Source organism: Mastigoproctus giganteus, chromosome 3, assembly GCF_048544385.1.
Source record: "Mastigoproctus giganteus isolate SK-2022 chromosome 3, ASM4854438v1, whole genome shotgun sequence".
NCBI classification, from domain to species: Eukaryota; Metazoa; Arthropoda; class Arachnida; order Uropygi; family Thelyphonidae; genus Mastigoproctus; species Mastigoproctus giganteus.
The window spans coordinates 35,547,381-35,569,359 of NC_143577.1; the positions used below are offsets into that span (position 1 = coordinate 35,547,381).

At 37.8% G+C, this 21,979-nt stretch overlaps 1 protein-coding gene across 3 annotated transcripts in view; it reads right to left on the reverse strand.

Annotated features, from left to right (window-relative positions):
- Uch-L5 (ubiquitin carboxy-terminal hydrolase L5) overlaps nt 1-21,979 on the reverse strand; it is a 103,410-nt gene that overhangs the window by 33,729 nt on the left and 47,702 nt on the right. For all 3 annotated transcript variants that reach the window (XM_090370477.1, XM_090370476.1, XM_090370478.1), the window contains exon 7: nt 17,749-17,815. In XM_090370477.1, coding sequence (XP_090226603.1) covers nt 17,749-17,815 — 67 coding nt within the window. The remainder of the gene's footprint in view (nt 1-17,748; nt 17,816-21,979) is intronic.

The following is a 21,979-nucleotide window of genomic DNA, read 5'->3' on the forward strand; positions in this document are numbered from 1 at the left end:
ATGACTTTGATGAGCACAATGAACAACTGTACACAGTAACAGTGGGCCAGTAAATCAGAATGTCTTATAACAGGGGATTTTGACTTTTCCAGATATTGACTGCAACTTGTGGGTTGATCATTTGCAGACTAGGAAGACTTTTGTGGATTTACTGGATGGTCAGTCGGTTGGTCGTGTTAGGGTTTAAGGGTGCATGGACTACATTGGTCATAATGCATCAGTTCATAAGGTATGATGTGTTTCAGAAGTGCTTGCTTTGAATTTCTGTTACTCCTTAAAGGAGATGATATAAATTAATATCTTTAAGGAAGGTGAAAACATCTGTAAGGTCATGGATTTACTGGATGATTGTTTTTTAAAGCAACATGTTAGAGAGGCAAGAAGAAGGCAAACACTCTTGATCTGATTATCAGCAGTGATTATTCATGCATTAAGAGTCTGCAATTAAAAGAACCACTAGGTGACAGTGATCACAGTAACATGGGATTTAATTAAGGGTTTTTGAAAAGGTGACTGCAGTGGTCTCAAACAGTTTTTAAATTCTGTACAGTAGGACCAACTGATGATGTTACCATCAGCGAATTCTAAATGGGAAGCATTCAAGGAATTAATCATAGACGATACCAGGCTTTTCATATCAACTAAGAAATACTGTTCAGAGTTTAGACCTAATTGGATGCAGATGAATTAATGAGACTCATGGCAGAGAAAAAAACAAATAAGATGCATATAAATTATCAGGTCACACAGAAACCTAATGGTAAATATAAACTAGTCTGTAATCAAGTCACAAAGGAGATTAGGCAAGCGAAGGCAAATTTCGAGAAATCTTTGGCAAAGGATGCAAAGAAAAACAGCAGACTTCTTTACCTATGTAAACACTAGGAGGGAGAGGAGGAATCAAATTGGTCCACTTCATATCCATGGTTCCACCATTGATGATTCTGCTCATCAACATCATCTGGCATCAACAAAGGGAAGTTGATGCCAGAAGTGTATCAAATTCTAATAAGGAGCTAAATGGAGTTAATCACTGAGAGGAAAGTGGAAGAGATTGTTGAAGTTAAGTATAAGAAAGGTATTTGAGGTGGATGGGATCTATCCAATTATATTAAGCAAACCTTTAGCCATAATTATGAGAATTATGGCTAAAGGATTCAGGGAAGGTCCTCGTGAACTGGAGATGTGCAAATGTATCCCCATTCACAAAGAGGAATCACAGGGTGATGAGTAATTACAGACCTGTTAGTTTAACTTCTGTTCCAGGGAAAATAACTGAGTCACAGGTTAAAGAAGCAATGCAGAACCATCTAGACAAGACTGCAAGAGTGAAGCTTCTCTTTAACAAACATGGGTTTGTTAAAGTGAAATCTTGTCTGACCAATTTGATTGAATACTGCAATGTAGTCACAAAGGAACATGATGCAAAAAATAATTTTGATATCATGTACTTGGATTTCAGGAAAGCTTTTGACTGTTGCACATAAAATACACTGTACAAATTGGAACAGTGTAGCATTAGCCAATTTATTAGGTTGTTGGGACCATTGCTGCTATGGATAACGGGATGGTTGAGTGGGAGATGACAAAGTGGTAATCAATATACACCGCTCTTCATGGACTAATATTATTTATTCGTGGAGGTTCGGTGTTGTGCCCATTATTGTTTTCTCTATTTATCAATGATACTAATGAAGGCATATCAGGCTTAATGTCCAAGTCTGCAGGTGATACAAAGGTTGGCAGGGTGGTCATGACAGTATACTACTGCAACAGGACTGAGAATGGTTGAAGTTTAACACTGACGAATGCAAAATACTGCATATGGATAGCAGTAACCCCAGAGCAATGTACCAACTGTGTGATACCACATTGATTGGAATAAGTGGGAGAGAAACATTTTCCATTAAGAGAAAATAGAGGTAAGAATGTTCTTGATCTCATCATTATTCTTATTCACGAATCAGATTCCATCAAAGGGCTGAAAGTACAGGTACCATTGGCAGGTAGTGATCATGCAGTCATTAGTTGGAAGTTGAAGAAAGATGTTGCAGTAGTTAAAAGTAAAGGCACAGGTTTTCATTTCAGAAAAGGGACTGTAACAGTTTTAGATGCCACACGGCACCCATTAATTGGGTGGATTGCAGAGGAAGGGTAAAAATATCAGGATTGTGGAATACCTTCAAAGCAATCATCACGGAAGACATGAAAACATATAATTAAGAAAATACAGGCCGAGGAGGATGCTGGGTTGAATGAATATATGGAGCTGGCCAGTCAGAGCAGAAAAAGACAAAATGGGAAAATTATTGAGTGGCGAAAAGTACTGAAGCCTTCAACAGCTACAAACTGATCTGTAATAGTACCACAGATAACATGAGGGAAGCCAAGGCTGGGTATGAGAAAGCACTGGCTAAGACAGCAAAGAATGAGGACAAGGAGTTTTTCATGTATGTGAATACAAAGAAGAATAAAATGAATCAGACCTTTGTGCACTGTGTGTGGGAAAGTCTTACATAACACAGCCAATGTTAATGATGAAATGAACAGGTACTTCACATTTGGTTTTTACACAGCACCCATTAATTGGGTGGATTGCCCTTTATGCTGAGGGAAGGCTGTGTGAGTCAGGCTGAGCCATATGAAATTAGTGACTTCGAAATTACAGATAACTGTTTATTACAAAAACTTTTGAGACTAAAGGCAAGTAGGGATCCTGGAGTTGATAGCATATATTTTGAGGGAGGCTACCAGAGAATGTATTGAACTATTGAAGTTAATCATGAGGGTATCTTTGGACTGGAGTGGGATTCCTTTGGACTGGTGAAGTGCCAACATATCATTATTATATAAAGGCAGTTCTAAGAGTGAAGTCGGTAACTAGAGACCAGTAGTTAGTCCAACTTCAGTCTTAGAGGCAATGATTAAGAATGCAATCCAGGACCATCTAGATAGAAATAGCATTCTAAAGTGCATACAATATGGCTTTGTTAAGGAAAAATCATCTTTAATTAATCTGGAAAGCTATTTTGACAGTTACTCATGAAATAAATGTAAGGAATGATTTCAGGATAATTTATTTAGATTTTAGTAAGGCATTTGAACCAGTCCCTCACAATACGTTACTCTATAAGCTGAAACAAGTTGGGATTACTGGAAAGATTCTAAGATGGATTGCAGAGCAGAAGGTTGTGATTAATGGATATTCTTCAGAGTGATGCCCCCCCCCGGATCAGTTCTTGAGTTACTTATACAGTAAACCCCCGCTATTCGCGGTATCTGTATTCGCGGTCGCTGATTTAATATGAAATGAAACCTAAAAAAATGTGAATTTTAAATCGCCGTGAACATTTTCCGCCATAAAAAAACATGGGCGTGGCTAAAATCATCTTTCCCGGTCAAAACAGCGCTCATTGGGTGGGGGGTGACAAAATCGCGAGCGTGAATGTTTCTTGCTAATCCTTGTTCAGTATGTGTTATGTGCTTGTCATGGAAGGTTTCGCCGTTTGCTTTTAATTTATATGCTTATAAATTGAATAAATTTATCAATTTATAAAGATATGCTTACAAAAGTGAAAAATCTACCATTTTGCAGTGTGTTAGTATAAACAGACTTTTTCGAGTGTGTTAACGGAAGAAAGTGACTTTATTGTGGACAAGTTCTTTTCTAACCCCCTACAAAAATATGGCTACGAATAACAAGGGAATTGTGAAAAGATCAAAGAAGGTGATGACATTAGAGAGTAAAATTGAGTTATTAGACAAAATTTCTAATGGTGAAAGTGTCTCGTCAGTGGCAAAACATTGTAAAATCAATAAGTCAATGGTACGATCAATCAAGAAATTGGAAGAAAAAATCAGCTGTAGTGTCCGTGAAAACGCGCTAATTGCTTCAAAAATTTGCTCTGTAACTTGTGATGTTAAATTAGAAAAAATGGAAAAAGCTTTAAATCTGTGGATAGAAGACCGAACTCAAAATAAAATTCCCTTAAGTTCATTCATCTTTCGTGAAAAGGCAAAACACCTTTATCAACACTTTAGCGAAACTGGTGATAGAACTGGCGGGATAAGTTTTTAGCTATAGCAAAGGCGCTGGATTGAAAGATTTGTTTGAAATTTCTAATAAATATTACATTTAATATTAAATTGTTTCTTATTTTCATTTCGATTCCTTATGCTTGCATTTCACTACGTACTGTCTATGTACATAGTCATATTATGAAGATACATATAATACATACATAGACAAAATTTTAGACTAATTTTAGACTAGTTTCTCTTATATATTTCATACTTTGGAACGGAATCCCTTTATTACTATGGGAGGCATAACTCAGTATTCGCAGCATTTCTCAGGAACGTAACCCCCGCAAATAGCGGGGGTTTACTGTATTTCTGATTTTCATAAAAAAACATTGAGGAAGGGATAAAGAACAAGATGTCAAAATTTTCAGATGATATAAAGATTAGGAGAGAGTCAATAATTGATCAGTGCCAAGCAGTGCTCCTTCAGGATAACATGAACAGGCTTAAAGAATGATGAGAAGAGTGGCAGTTAAGTTTTAATGTAGCAAAATTAAGTCTTCCACTTGTAGTTACCCCAAAATAACTTATATACCTGGTGGCAAATTACAAACAGTAGACGAAGAAAAGGATCTGGGAGTTATGATATGGACAAATATGAAGTTTTCTGAGCAGCGTAAACAGGCAGCCAGAAAAGCTCATGATGTTCTATTGATGATTTATCAAACAATATCCTGTAGAGATAGGGAGGTAGTGATTCCACTGTACAACGTAATTGAAAAACTGCATTTGGATTACTGTATGCAAGTATGAAGACCTTATCTAAAAAAGATAAAGAGCTTCTTGAAAGGGTCCAAAAAAGGCAACCCGCATGGTGAAATCGGCAAATGGGTGACCGTACGAGGAAAGACTGATAATGCAGACTACAGAGCTTGCAACCAGGCACCTTAGAGGAGACCTGATTGAAGTTTATAAGGCTGTGAGAGGGGGTTAGTAAAATGAAAGCAATGAGCTGATAGTATATACTAATCTGGATATTCACTGTTATAAGGAATTCCAAAACTAGGAGTCATAAATTCAAATAGGGGAGAGGTTTAGACCAGATTGTAGTAAATGTTCTTTTAGCCAACAAGTTGCTGTTTACTGGAACAAGTGCCTCCACAGGTAGTTGAGTCTGACAGTTTGAAGAAATTCAAATGTTAACTGAACAGTTACCTATGTGAGGAGAGAAGCACATAATTTGTATTTTCTTATCTACTTTTTTTCCCCTTTCCTTTTGCTGGTGCAGAAAAAGCCCGTGGGTTCCTTGTACTATATTTTTTTTTTTTTATGTGAACCCCAAACACGAGAGGTATTAGAACCTATAGTACTTAGTACCGTGCTTGGGTTGGAGGTTGAGAAGACGAAAGAGGATATTTGTTGACATTGGACTTGAACTTCCGTAGATTGTAATTTTCAGGAAATATGTATGAAAGAAGGTTATTCCAGAAAACGGCAGTTGAATGAATAAATGAGGAAGATGAAAATTTGGTTCTGTGGGTTTGAAGTTGGACAGTAAATGGATGTTGGCTGGTGGCGGCCCATGTTCGGACTGTTTTGAAAGATAGAGCAGGAATTATAGAAGCCAATTCAGAAGAACAGTGCCCATGGAAGTATCTGTAGAAGAGGCATGCAGCAGAAACAGTACATCTATGAGAAAGCGAGTGGAGAGACTCTGTTAGAGATGAATCATTAATTAACCTAACTGCCCTCTTCTGAATGGAATCAAGAAGCCTGAGAGAGGTTTTAGGGGCACCACCCCAAATGTGGGAACAATATTTCATGGCAGGGTGGATTTGCAATTTATACAGAGTGAGCAGCTGTTTAGAAGAAAAGTAACGCCGAGAGCGAAAGAGAAAACCAACTTTTTTAGATGCAGAGGAAGCAATATTTGTAATGTGCTTGTGCCAAGAGAGATTAAACGTCAGGGTAATCCCCAAAAGAGATATCATTTTGCCTAGAAATCGGAGTGTCACTAAAGATAAGCATAGGAGCAGAAGAATCCTTTTTGTGAGATATAAGACAAGACTGAGTTTTAGAAGGGTTGAAATCAACTAAGTTGTCTTTGCCCCACTGGAGAATTACCTGAAGATTGGCATTTAAGGAATTGGTAGCAGATATTCGAGAAGTTGAAGCTGATTGGCAGGACAAGGTTTCTCAAATTGGAAAGTGGAATGCAATGTGCTATCATCGGCAAAACTATGGATAGGATTTCCAGTCAATGGAAGGTCATTAATATACAAGAGGAAAAGAGTGGGGAAGAGAACTGAACCTTGGGGGACACCGGCATTAGTGGAGAAGATAGAAGACAGAGAGCCATCTACCATCACCCTCAGTGAGCGATCAGAGAGAAAACTGGATAACCAATTACTAAAAACAGTTGCATTAACATTAGCATTAGTAGAGGCATTTGATGTAAGAAAGCAAGCTTATGCAGCATCAGCCAAAAAAAAATAAAAAATAAATAAATAAAAAATAACCACTTCCACTTCACCCCTCTGTTCGTACGAAATACCTGTCCAGCAGAGCCTTAAACTTATTTAGGCTATCAACTTCCACGACAAGGGATGGAAGTTTATTCCACTAACCAACCAACCACCCGCTGGCTAAAGGCAAATTTCCTCACGTCTATCCTACATCTTTCTTTTCTCAATTTGAATTTATGCCCTCTCAAGTGATTATTCTGAGCAAGAGGAAGAATTTCATTAGCAGTGAGGATGCTCAAAGGATTTAAGGCTTTATACACCTCTATCAGATCACCTCACCGGTGCCTAGTCTCCAGACACTGTAATTTGCAAAATTTAAGCCTTTCTTCATAAGAGCACCCCTTTGTTCCATTCACTAATCTTGTTGCCCTTCTCTGTACTCATTCCAGCATCTCTGCATCCTTGAAATGAGGCCTCCAGACCTGTATACAGTACTCTAGGTGTGGTCTGACCATTGCCTTATACAATGGAATAATCACCTCCTTATCCCTGCTAGAAAAATTCCCATTTTTAATCGACAATACACCATGAGCTACTCTTGCAGCCCGCCTACACTGTCAGAGAGAGCTTCATATCTGCCTGCACAACCACCCCCAGGTCCCTTTCATTCTCTACCACTGTCAGTGTAGTACCACAGAGTTGATACGTTGCTCTGGGGTTGCTGTTTCCCATATGTAGTACTTTACATTTGTCAATGTTAAACTTCATTTGCCACCTCGAAGCCCATCTGCTCAACCTTTCCAGATCCTGCTGCAGTAGCATAGTGTCAGTAGTGTCCTTGACAACCCTGCCAACCTTCGTATTGTCGGCAAACTTGGACATTAAGCTTGATATACCATCATTGATATCATTTATAAATACAGAAAACAATAATGGACCCAATACTGAACCCTGAGGGACTCCACTAATAACATTAGTCCACGATGAGCAGTGTCCATTGATTACCACTCTGTCTTCTCCCCCTCAACCACCCCTTTATCCACAGCAGCAATTTGCCTCCAATGCTACACTGCTCCAATTTGTGCAGCAGTCTTCCATGTGCAACAGTATCAAAAGCCTTTCTAAGATCCAAGTATATAATATCAAAGTTATTCCCTGCATCCAGTTCTTTTGTGACTGCATCATAGTATCCAATCAAATTGGTCAGGCAAGACTTCCCCTTAACAAAACTATGCTGTGTCTGAGCTATGACTGAAGTCTTGTCTAGATGATCCTGCAGTGCTTCTTTAACCAGTGCCTCCATTAATTTACCAGGAACAGAAGTTAAACTAACAGGTCTAAAATTTTGTGTCGCCCTTTGTGAATTGGGGTTACATTTGCACATCTCTAGTCCATGGGTACTTCCCCTGAGTCCAAGGAAGCTCTCATAATTATGGCTAAGGGTTTGCTTACTTCCTTTGCTGCTTCCCTTAATATAACTGGATAGATCCCATCCACCCCAGGTGCCTTTCTTGTATTTATCATCAACAATTTCTCCTCCACTTTACTCTCAGTTATTACAAGATTCTCTAGCTTACTGCCAGAGTTGAATACACCTCTGGCATTCCACTCGCTGAATAACTCCTCATGTGTGAATGTCGATGCAAAATATTCATTCAGTTTGTTAGCTACCTGAGCAGGATCATCAACAGTTGACTCATCGATATCAAGTGGACCAATCTGATTCATCCCCTTCCTTCTAGAGTTTACATAAGTAAAGAACTCTTTGCTGTTTTTCTTTGCATCCCTTGCCAAAGATTTCTCGTAATCTGCCTTCGCCTGCCTAACCTCCTTTGTAACTTGGTTACAGATCAACTTGTATCTATCATAGGCTTCTGTGTCACGTGTTAATTTGTATGTATCCCATACATTTTTCTTCTCTGCCATATGTCTCATTAGTTCATCTGACATCCACTTAGCCCTAAACTTTGAACAATATTTCTTAGTTGGTATGTAAAGCCTAGTAGCTTCCAAGATAAGTTCTTTGAATGCTTCCCATTTTGAATTTGGTGTTGGTAACATCATCAGTTGGTCCCACTGTACAGAATTTAAATAGTCTCAGTCCATCGTAGTCGCCTTTACGAAAGCAATAACTCTTCCCTTTACCCCTAATGGTAGTTATCTCTTTGAGTAAATCCCACTTCAGCACACTGTGATCACTGCCACCTAGTGGTTCATTTACCTGCAGATTCTTAATGCATGAAGAATCACTACTGATAATCAAATCAAGAGTATTACTCTTTCTAGTTGCCTCCCGAACATGCTGATGTAGAAAACAATCATCCAATAAATCCACAAAAGCCTTGATAGTGTGTGAGTGACCAGCCCCCAAATTCCAGTCAATATCTGGGAAATTAAAATCCCCCATTATAAGACACTCTGATTTACTGGCCCACTCTATTTCCCTGTACAGTTTCTTATTATACTCATCAGAGTCATTAGGCCTATAGCACACTCCTACTCTCAATTTTGATCTCCCAATGCTTATGTCACACCAAACTGACTCGACACTGCACTGTCCAGCAATGTCGACTGGCTTCACTTCCTTGGATTTTATGCATTTCTTAACTAATAGCATAACCCCTCCTCCCTTCCTACCCTGTCTATCCTTTCTGTAGACATTGTACTCCCCAAATTCCAGTTCTGCATTCCTTATATCTGTGTGACACCACGTCTCTGAAATCCCCACAATATCTGCCTTTGATGTTTTGAGCAATACCTCAAATTCATCAAATTTATTTACTAAACTCCTAGCATTGGTGTACACGCAAGTATACATGACCTGTTCTTTTTCTTAGCTACCCTAACACAACCTATGTGTTTATTTGTACCCCAATGATTCCCAGCAGTCTCTGAACTATCCTGCATCTTATTTTCAGGCTGCATCTCATTCCAATAGAAGCAGTGCAAGAATCACTTTCATCTCTGCCAGTGGCTACTGTTAATCTATTAGTCCTTGTATCCCACCAATCTAGCAGTTTTCTGACCCACCTAACACTGCCTCGATAGCATCAGCAAACATTCTTGCATCCTTTCTATTTAAGTGTATCCCATCCCTGTAGAAGCAGTCTCTCCTGTTAACAAGTACAGACCAGGCTGAAAAAAATTCTACCCCTTGAGCCCTGCACAATCCTTCCAGGGCCGAATTGATCGACAGGGCTCTCATCATATACTCCCTCCTATCGTGTCTGGGCAGAATTGCAGACACTTTCAAATTCAACCCTAATTCACGGCTTTTTTTCAACAGTGACCTGTACTTGTTAAATAATTCCGCCGGTCTCCTAGTTGGCAAACCATAAGATGGAAGCTTGTTTAGAAGACCTTTATGCCAAACACAATCAAAAGCCTTTGAGATGTCAAGAGCAACTACTTGTGTTTCACCGAACCTTTCCATTGAATTAGTCCATAAATTGGTAACATAAGCCAGAATATCACCAGTGGATCGACACTGACGGAATCCATACTGGCGATCGTTGATCAGACGGAAGGTTTCTAGGTAGTTTAAGAGTTGACGGTTAATTGATTTCTCCATTACTTTAGAAAGAGTAGAAGTAATTGCAATGGGACGATAGTTGGATGGGAGGGATTTGTCACCCTTTTTAGGAACTGGCTGAATATGAGCAAATTTCCAAGCAGAAGGAAAAACAACTTTTGAATAAGAAAGTGAAAAAAGGCAGCAAAGAATAGGAGTAAGTTCAGGGAGCACAGGTTTTGAGAACAAGTGGAGAAATACCATCAGGACCTGGAGCTTTCTTAGCATCAAGATTTGTCAAAATCCTTCTGACATCCTTTTGACGGAAGACCACAGGAGGCATTGAATGGAGCATGTTGGGAATGGTGGGAGGTGTTTTACCAAGATCATTAATACATGAGCTGGAAGAAAAATGGGATGCTAGCAGGTCAGCTTTATCCTTGGCTGAAGTGACAACAGAACCATCTGGTTTGGACAGAGGTGGGAGCAGAGATGGGCAAAAGTTGCAGCCAACAGCTTTGGCAAGAGACCAGAATGCTCGGCTACCATTAGGGCAAGAAGCAAGTTTTCTACTCTTAGCCTGTTCAAACTCTAGTCTGGACTGATTAATAACTGCTTTACAATTGTTGCGAGCTTTGGTGTAGGCAGAAAATAAAACTGAAGAATTCGAAACAAGCCAATTACTGTATGCAACATTCTTCTCTTGAACAGACTTAGCACATTTATTGGAAAACCAAGGTTTAGATAAAGGACGAGATTTTAAAGTGGAGTGTGGGATAAAGGATTCCATTCCTCCAAGAATAATTTCACTGACACGATCTGAGCAAACGTTGACATCAGAAGTTTTGAAACAGTAATCCGACCAAGGAAAAGAAGAAAAGAAGTCTCGCAGGTCATCCCATTTTGCATTCTTGTAATGCCAAACAACACGAGGTTGGGAATAGCCATAGGATAAAGGTTCCATTGGAGAAGAGACAATCACCAAGTTGTGAACTGAAGTACCTAAAGGACCTCTCACTTCGACCGTGTACTTAGAAGGGTTGTTTGTGAGAAAAAGATCAAGCGTATTGGCTGTATGATTAGGATTGTCCGGTATTCTTGTAAGTAAATGAACAATCTGTGCTAGGTCGTTAGTAATTGCAAAAGCCTCAGCATCTCGACCTGCTGGGTCGGTGTGACTAGAAAACGGAAGCCAGCTGGAGTTGTGAACATTAAAATCACCACGGAAAATTACCTCACTGTTAGGAAAGTTGGACTGCAGAAAGTCAAGTTGTAAAGAGAGGAAATCAAAGAGTTCCAAGTGATTAGTGGAGTTGGGAGAATGGTAGAGACAACAGATGAATTTGACACAATGCGGTAGAGAGATTTTAAGCCAGAGAAGATCAAAGAGAGGAGATTCCAAATTGCCAAGTCTCTGACAGGGAATATCAGAATGGACATATGCACAAGTACCACCTTTGAGGCGAAAGAAATCATACAGCGAATAATTTGGGCATCTGAGATGAGCAGTAGTTGAATCAACCAATAACTGAGATTCTGTCAGAAAAAGTACATGGGGTTTGGCAGACTGCAAGTGGAAATGGACATGGTTGAGATTAGAATTGAGACCACGTATATTTGTGAAATGAATTAGGAAGTGCTATTATTGGCTATTATTGATATAATTGCTATCAATATGGCTATTATTGATATAATTTTGAAAATTTCGTAGTATCCTACAAAAACATTTAAAAACTGCTTAAGTATCTCTAAAATTAGTAAGGAGGACACCTCAATGATGATCTTTTATCAGGATTATTGGATATAGTGTTTCTGAGGAATTCACTTCAGTGCTGTGCACGTTGCCACAGGGTACTGTCATGTGGGTGAAGAAACTGAAAAAGAGACTAGGTGATAATGCAAGTTAGAGAGAAAATGAAGGGTGGGTGCAATTTCGAATAGGAACTAACAAAAAATTAAAATAAAATAAATTACAGGTTTAATGTTAACAGTAAAACAGAATATGTTAAATACATACAGTACAAAAATCTTGTGGTTATTATGGCAACCTTCATCAGTTGAACTGAAAGTTTAGGAACATAAAACTTAAGAACGTGTAGTGGCAGTCATGCACAGTAAACTGCGTGATGTAACATATGTGAATGTTGCCAACGTTTGTCAGTCATGAGAACAGTTGCCTCAATAACAGGGTGGACATCCATTGCTTCTGTTGACCAAAGTATTAGAGCACATGATGTGCAACGACTCCAACCAGGCGCGGCATTGGTAATAGTGGGACAGATCAATAACCACGACATCGTGGCATGGGTTAAAGTCATATTGAGTTAACCAGAAGTGTTCAGCAATGGCCAAGTGTTCTATGTCCGCTAAGCAGATGGCTCTTTTGTGTTCTGAGATACGTTTACCGAGCTTTCTACCAGTTTCTCCAATGTAGCAAACGGTGCAGTCACAGCAAGAAATGCGGTAGATCAGTCCACTAGTCCACTTTGTAGTAAGGTGGGAACTGGTGTTTTCACTCTAGAGATGAGGGATCGCAATTTCCTGCCGGGGAGCTGTACGCACTTTATCTCATGAGATTTCAGGACCCTAGAAACCCGCTGTGATAGGTCACACCTGTCTACGGTACTGGTGGGATAGCCACACCTCACAAGATCCGTCTTGATCCTAGCAATCTCCATGTGCCTCTCATCTGCAGAACTAGAGTGGGTCCAGGTGCGAGTTAACAAGATCTGTGCAGTGCCAAGAAGATGGCTGTGCATGTGTGCTGACCAGTAGTTGGTAAATTGGCCAGCACACACCCTCATGTCAGACAAGGGTGTCTAAGTATGGTAGGGTATTATCTGACTCTACTTCGATGGTGAATTTTATGAAAGGCGACAGAGTTGAGGTGGTCCAAGAGTCGGTCGCCCGAATCTGGCATACTCATAAATGCACGACCCTCCAATTCTTCCATCGCAATGTTTGCCGTGACTAAACTAACTGGAAAACCCATGGCTGTGCTGTGCACCTGTTGGTAAATAGAGTCACTGAACATAATTGTGCCATCAGTTAAACACAGTCTGAGGGCGTTAGAAAATCATCCGATGTTAGTTTGGTCCTGTTGCTAAGGGTCTGGTCACTATCTAAGAGTTTCTTGGTACGTGTGATGGCAAGCTCGACTGGGATGAAAGTAAAAAGGGACACTACATCAAATGATGCTATGATTTTACCTTCTGAGATGGATAGGGCTCGGATCTGTTCTATAAATTCACCACTGTTGGAAACGGTGCTGGCGAAGTTTGTCTCTGGGCTCCTTTCTCCCCTAGTAGGCAAGACTGCCAACACCGTTTCCAACAGTGTCGAATTTATAGAATGGATCTGAATCCTATCCATCTCAGAAGATCAAATCATGGCAATTGATGTAGTGTCCCTACGGATGAGAAGCACACATGCCAAGAAACTCTTGGATAGGGACCAGACCCTTAGCAACAGGACCAAACTAACATCGGATGATATTTCCACCACCCTCAGACTGTGCTTAACTGGTGGCGCAATTATGTTCAACAACTCCATTTACCAACAGGTGCAGAGAACGGCCATGGGTTTCCCAGTTAGTTCAGTCACGGCAAACATCGCGATGGAAGAATTGGAGGGTCGTCCATTTACGAGTATGCCAAATCCCATTACCTTTTGGTGTCGCTATGTGGATGATGTCTTTGTAGTTATCCCCAGTGATTTGGGTGACCCACCGAGACCACCTCAACCCTGTCGCCTTTCATAAAATTCACCATCAAACTAGAGTCAGACAATACTCTACCATACTTAGACACCCTTGTCAAACGTGAGGGCATGCACTTGAAGAAAGTCTATTGCAAGCCAATGTGTGCTGGCCAATTTACCAACTACCAGTCAGCACACATACGCAGCCTTTTTCTTGGCACTGCATGGACCTTGTTAATTTGTGCCTGGACCCACTCTAGTTCTACAGATGAGCAGCACACAGAGATTGCTAGGGTCAAGACAGATCTTGTGAGATGTGGCTATCCCATCAGAATCCTAGACAGGTGTGACGTACAGGCTTGTGACCACGTAGCGGCCAATGGGAACATTCACAAGCCATCTGCTTAGTGGACATACAACACACGGCCATTGCTGAGCACTTCTGGTCAACCCAACACAACATTAACCCACGCGGTGATGTCATGGTTGTCGATTGGCCTCGCCGTTACCAATGCCGCACCTGGTTGGAGTCATTGCACATTACGTGCTCTAATACTTCAGTCAACAGAAGCAGTGGATGTCATGACCACCATATTATTGAGGCAATCATTCTCATGACTGACAAATGTTGGCAATGTTCACAACATCATGCAGTTTACTGTGCATGACTGGCACTACATGCTCTTAAGTTCTACATTCCTTAACTTTCAGTTCAACTGATGAAGGTTACCATAATAACCAAAAGCTTTTTGTACTGTATATATTTAACATATATTCTGTTTTACTATTTAACATTAAACCTATCATTTATTTTATTTTAGTTTCCATTTCACTCTGTGCTACATAATAGATTAAAAAATATGTAAAGTGTTAATTCAGGCTGTCCACGGTTGCAAAGCCTGTCCCTGCTAGAGATGACTTTGGAATGGTGATCTGGATTGAAAGCTATGTTAAAACTTAACCTTTCAATTAATCTTTTAACTAATGTTATATTTTTATTAGCAGGCACACCAGTATACTTTTTTCCACTATTATGATTGTAATAAAGGCATGAAATAATTCAAAATTGTTAATTTTTCAAAGCCAATTTTATTTTCAATCTATTATGAAATGAATTTTTCACAACTGTGAAAAAATCTATTGAAAATAGATGTTTGAAAAAATTTTTATCGAAAATTTTTTAATTAATTTTTTAAAATAAACCCCCCCCTCTCTGACATGTTCTTATAACTTTTTTATTAATGCCAACCCATAGGAATTATTTTTACTGTCAGCGAGCAAAACTTGAAAGAAATAAGAATTAATAAACCTCAAGCACTTTAGTGGTTGGATAATGGCGATAATAAAAAAACCTGAAGCAAGCAAAGGGTCAGCATTGCAAGATGTTACAATGAAATGTCGAGCCAATGCATTCAATAACTGGATAATAAAAAAGCCAATAATCTTAAATTCATGTTTTTGAGCATTTGATTAATTATATCCAAGCAGAAGCTTAAAGCCTATAAGACCACATTTTTTATGGCCAAACTGCTTCAATAACAAAGCAATTAATGATACAGATCGAAAGTGTTAAACTAATAACAAAGGAAAAGTAAAATTCACATCGATGTCACTTTAATCGATATATTTTTAAAAATTTTTGATGGATTGACAGATTCACAGATTTTATTTATTTATTTTTTTCATTGACCATCAATGTCCCAGGCAGAAAGCTAATGAACTCAGGGAAATTAAATTGAGAATACAGAATATGTTAAGTTAGTGGTTAGAAGTAAACAAATCAGCTTGGGGAAACTGAATAGAGATCATGGCAGAGGCATATAACAGTAGCAGCTTGCAACAGAGAAATTTGGTAAAACTTAAATGAGATAAACTTCTTAACTTAAATAATATGCAGGTTGCTTTACATTAATTAAAAATAAATGTATTGAAGATTTAATTATTTTTAATAAATTATTGAAAATTTAATATAATTAAGTGAGAAAAATGTCAATACCTGATGTTGCTCCAGGGATATGCAGTGGTCATTCCCTGATATTTCCGCATCCTCCGTATTTGGTGGGCACAGGCTCGAACCCTGGTCTAATCAAGAAGCGTGTGCTATGTACTGCTGCTCCTGCCCACCTGGCTATGGAGGTGCCATATGTTGCTTGGGAATTACACATTGCGATTGCTATACGGTGTCCACAGATTATACTAAACTCAAATGGAGCACAATACTTCCAACTTTCTATCAGATATTTTCAGTTTTCAGAGAAGCATTGAAGCAGTCAATAGGGCCAAAGACAGGCTAACATGCTGCTAACTTCATTAAATATATGTTTTGTTCATATCTACAAGTGAACCATCATGACTTTTGGGTAGGAGAGTGTATGTGTATATATACATTTTTTTTTTATATTTACTTAAGTGTGTATGTCAATTTCTTTTGATCACTAAGTGAGTTATCCAATCTTTCCCTGGATTTCTTAAATAGTTAAATGATGTGAGGTAATAATTCAAAATGTCATTTCTAAAGAGTGTGATAGTTTATTTACCAAATAAGTGATTCCATCCTCAGTTATTAGGATGTTTATTCAAATAATGTACAGTGTCTACTTACGTGAAAATGTACTTTGGGGAAGATGTTATGTAAATTTAATTATTTGCAACATGTTGCACAACTGCCCCTGGTGGAATTCATGACACACACCCTGCCATCATTTTGCTCAGAGAAAATGATCATATTTGTGATCAACATTTTTATGTATAGAACACAATAGAATGGTGTTTCAGAGTGACAACAGATTTAAACTGTTTTAGTGGGGAAATTGGTAGAACTTCTTCTACCAATTTCCCCAATTTTTAAATTCTGCCAAGTGTGGTAGTGATGACTGATTATTTGGTTTAGCAGTTTAGACAAACCAATAAACATACAACTTACTCTTATATAAATAATAATTACTCATATTTAATTTGGTAACAATATATTTTAAAAAAAGTAAACTGTATTTAAAGATATTTTAGAATGTTTACTGGGAAATGTTAAAACAGATTTAATATTCTTTTATAATATAATTTTCTTTGCATTGGTAACTAATAGTGAGTCACAAGAAGTTTCAAAAACATTGGGAGGTGCATTATGGCCACAGAAGCCAATGTGCCAACAACTAACAAAAAAAAAAAAAAAAAAAAAGAGAAGTTTCAGCAATGTGAGATGATAATCGTTCACATTTCTTACCACCATAAAGACTGAAATTGAAAATAGGAGCTGTGATACAAAATATCTGTATTAATAAAAGCCTCAGTAAATGGACCAGGTTGGTTTGTTGGAAGTCGAAAAAATCAACTGTTTATGTTCAATCTTGATATGAAGGACAGCCATTATTAATGTTTTGTTTTCAATATAAAACAGTTTTGTGTACTGTCTTTCTTTCTTTCTTTCTTTCACTACAATGAGCAACAAATGTTGGGGCAAATATTCAATCACATTGGTCATCACATAGCTCTCTCGGAGCTCCATAGTGGGCTGACCACTTTCAGCCTTTGAGGTCCCCAGCCATATTTAGGAAAAAATCTATCAGAAAAACAAATACAATCATGTCTCCCTCCATTATTGGCCTTGTAGCTGTAAGTGGCTTTGTTTTGAAGTAGAATTGATTAACAAAAAATTCAAATAAAATATCAAAAGGTCTTGTGCAGACCAATATGAGTCACAATATTATATAAGTAGAAGTTTTCAGCAATGTATACATATGGTAAGAGAAAGGCTGATATACATTTTTAATATTTCAATTTATCATTCAATTATTATTTAATTGATCCCCTTCTGAACAGAAAAATTTCTGAAAACATTCATCAAGGTCGAAGATATATTCATTATGTTGGCTGTTTTTGCATTATATTAATAAATATTTAAATTTATACAGATGTATAAATATTACTGGATTATTTTTAAATTCTTCAGTTTTAAGAAAAGTGAATATTTTAATAGTTATAGAAAGAAAATTTACAGCCAGTTTTGTTTTAAAAGTGAAATAATCTAAACCAAGTTGGTATAAAATGACATACGTTTTAATCCTCATCTCAATGACAGGCCTTACAGCATCTAACCAGTCAGCTCCTCCCGAAATTGGACCTGTTAAAACAGTAACTGCTATCATTATATTCATTATATGAAAGATACTTGTATTAACATTGTCTCAATTACCCAGAAGTAAATAAAAAATAAAACATACATATATAAATATATATACAGGGTGTTTCAAAAATGGTCAATAATTTAAAGGTGAAAAGTACAAACTAAAATAAGCAAAAACGTCCCAGTGAACATCAGTCCGCAAATGCACCGTTTTCGAGATAATGCATATTTTCTGTTAAGATCCGTCGCTGACTATGGGAGCACTCTAGGAGGGTAGTAGTCTGTATTGCTGGGACCTTGTACACGCTGGATATGGTGGAGGTACAGTAATTGGTGATGTAAAATTCGCCACACACTGCTATGACTCAGTATGCACTCTCGCAGAGCAACCTTCCTTGTTGAAACTCCTGGATTTTGTTATATTCTTTCTAACACCCTTTCCTCAACATCAGGTGTTATGCTTCTGGGTCTACCTCCTCATACTCCATGAGCAAAGCACCCGTGTGTTCTCTAAGGCGTTGATGTACCCTGATGAATGTGTGCCTATTGGGCTGCTTACAGCGGGGAAATGCTTCTTGGTACAAACGTCCAGCCACGAGTGCATTGCCGTTGGCTTTACCACACATGAAGTCCATGTCAGCATACTCTTTGTTGCTGTAACCTATAGAGTTGTTACATAATCTCTTTCCATGTTGACTATCCTTTGACAAGTACTAGTATGCCTGCCTGCTATGTGTCAGAGCATTGAGAAAGGGGAAAGGGAGAGAATGAACATAACCTAACCTAAATAAACTAGTCAGTGGTGGAGTCCAACTAGAAATGTGCAGTATCTCGAAAATGATTTACTTAAGGACCCATGTTTACTAGGCTTTTTTTGCATATTGTAGTCTGTACAGTTCACCTTTAAATTATTAACCATCACTTTTGAAACACCCTGTATATAGATAAAATATAGAGCTTATAGGTATAGGGTGCAGAGTAGTCTAAAGAACTCTGTTGAATCCATAGTAAAATTACAAGAAAGTACCAGTAAAAAACATGCAATTAGTAATGCAAAATAACTCACTGTTGCAATTGTGATGAGTTTGGTGATTTCTTTAGGGGTCAGCCACCAAAACCAAGGGAAATGAAACAAATGAGTAAGTAGATTTCATGTTTCAAACATGAAATCTACTCAATGCAGCGTAAATTACTGTGATAACTGAGAGGAAAACAGTGAAAGTTGACGTATATCTTGCGGCTGACCCTACAGAGGCAGAAGAAATACTAAAAATAATAATAATAACTGGCGTAAAAGTGAAAAAACTAGAAAATAAAATTTGAAGAAAGAAAGACAATGAGAAGAAAGAATGAGATGGACTTAAAATAAATTTGTGGGTCGAGGTGATACTAATGTGCCATGCTGAAGCTGGGAAGAGGGCCGCGGAGTGCATGCCTGAACACAGCATAGGAGATTCCAAAAGAGAAAGATTCCCACTAATAGTTGGCAGGTATACGTAGAGGTGAAGCGATCTCATGTGTAGGAAAATGGAAATAATAGAACGTAGAATTATGATTGGGTGAGAACGGATTAAATATATGCAGCATGCATCCCAGGAAAGTAAAGAGAATTGACTGTAAAGTAGCATGATATAGATGCTGAACTTATTGTAAGGCAAAAACAGTGAATATAGTAGAAAATAGCATCTTGATTGCTTTCGAAAACCTAATTGCACTCAAGAAGGAAAGTAAATAGGGTTAAGGATACCAATAGTATAGTATAATGAGGAAGAGCGACAAAGGTGGTGCTCAGGCAGTTCGGGGTTGCTATTCCCGTTCCTCTAGTAGGATCCTGAATGAAGTTCTGGGAGCAAGTTACAAGTGTTTAAGTCAAATGTGTTGAAAATGGTGGAAAAACCAATTTTTACCATTTAGGGTTAAAACTGTTAATGTGTAATAAGTTTTAAAATTAAGCAGATATCTAAATATTTAAAGAGTTAAAAGATAAAATAAAAATGCATTAAAGTTAGGAGAATATATATATCAAATTTAAAATAAGTAAATCCCTTTATGATTAGCCAACTGGTGTGCACAAGTTTTTCAAATTGTGAGACATCAAAGAGGCTAAGGGGTATGTATACACTGTACATATTTACACAGCCTAATGTTGGGTGCCAATGTGTGAAATTGACTATTTTGAAGTTGAATGCATTACATTTATTGTAGATGTTTATGGTAGTCTTGGCGTTATGAGATTGATATCCGAGTCTAGATAATGTGCAGCAAGGTTATTATTATTAGTTTTTTCTAGTGAGCTGTGGAGGGTAGATGTGAGCACAGTTTTGCAGGAAATTATTGGTTGATAACCAGCAGGTCGTCGATGTATCTATACATGCATAAATCTGCAGGTAAGGCAGTTTCTGAGAAGTATAGGTAAAAGGTTAGCTTGGATACAGCTAGCTGGGCTGCCCATAGGTGTACCTTTTGATTGTAGATAGACAGTAGAGCCATCAAAGATGTAATTGTTTAATATGCATAAGTTGGTTAAGTTATTCCAGTAGTCTGGTTTGCAGTTTATAAAATGTTTATACTTACAGTAAAGCTCTTTCACCACTAGCTTTAGGTTAGAATGATCTATGCTAGTGAACAGGCTGTTCACTAGCATAGTAGATATGTGAGTAATATGCTGCTTTTTCAGGGCTTCTATAACAGGCTGATTGGAAGAATGTTTAAGATAGCTTTAAGGAGCTGTTCTAGGGCTTTTCCTGGTTTATGAAAATAACTGTTTTTACAGAATGTGATAAATCTGAAACTGATGAGATTTTTATGAAATTTTGGGATAAAATAAGTGTAAGGAAAGTTGTAATTATTAAAATGCATGACACGTTAGTAAGTACCACCTCGACATACAAATTTATTTTAAGTCCATCTCATTCTCTCTACTCATTGTCTTTCTTTCTTTCTTCGAATTTTATTTTCCTAGTATTTTCTTAGTTTTTTCACTTTTACGCCAGTTGTTATTTTTAGTATTTCTTCCACCTCTGTAGGGTCAGCCATGAGATATACATCAGCTTTACACACTTTTCCCACTTTTATTCTCTCAGTTATCACAGTAATTTATGCTGCATTGAGTATATCTCATGTTCGTAACATAGGCCCTTACTCATGTTGCATTTCCCTTGGTTTTGGCGACTGACCTCAGAAGAAATTGCCAAAATCATTGCAATTGCAACAATGAGTAATTTTACATTATTTTACATTACTAATTGCATGTTTTTTACAGGTACTTTCTTGTTATTTTACTATGGATTCAACAGATAGTTCTTTAGACTACTCTGCACCCTATACCTATAGGCACCATATATTTTATCTATACAGGTGACCCCCACAACGCTGATAATTTGTTCCTGAAAAACAGAGCACTAAGTGAATCAGCACTAAGCGAGTGCCATTTTTCCGTAATGTAACCTATGTATTTGTGAGTAGAGTCTATGCCATAGGATATTTCCCGATCAAGAATAATTTGTGCGAAATTATGCACAAATGTCGGTCAAAATATTTAATATTAAAAATTTGTACATATAAAATCACGAATTTATTAATGCGATGGCCCTGGGCTGTCGAGTTTTCGTAACTTCGGTCGATTTTGGGTTGTACTTTGGCTGTCTTCCTAGTAAACTAAAAGAGGTTTTACTTTAAAATCCCCACAACGTTACCACCCAACAATAAAGTCAATCGATCCTTTGCCTCTTTGAAGCTTGGCATGTTTTTTGCTTCTTTTAGGCATTCCTTTCCAAAAAAGTCCTGTTTCATCTACGTTAAAAACTTGTTGATAAGTATAATACCTCTCTTCAATAATTTTGAAGAAGTTTTTTGAAAGTTTTGGCTCCTTCTTGATCTGCACTTGTGGCTTCTCCCTGGATTTTAAATCTATCTTACCAGCCCTTACTAGCTTTAAATGGTTCCACATTTTTTTTTTTTTAAGATGAGCTTTCTTCAGATCATCATATAAGCTAATCACTTTTTCTTTAATAATATTTAGCTAAATGGAATTGTGCATTGGATATTATCTTCAATAAAATTATTTAGAAGTCTCTCCATTTCAATTATAATAGCCGGCCTAGTTGCTTGCAGTGGAACAGCTGTCTTTCCTGCTGCTAAAATTAATTCTTTATTTTTTTA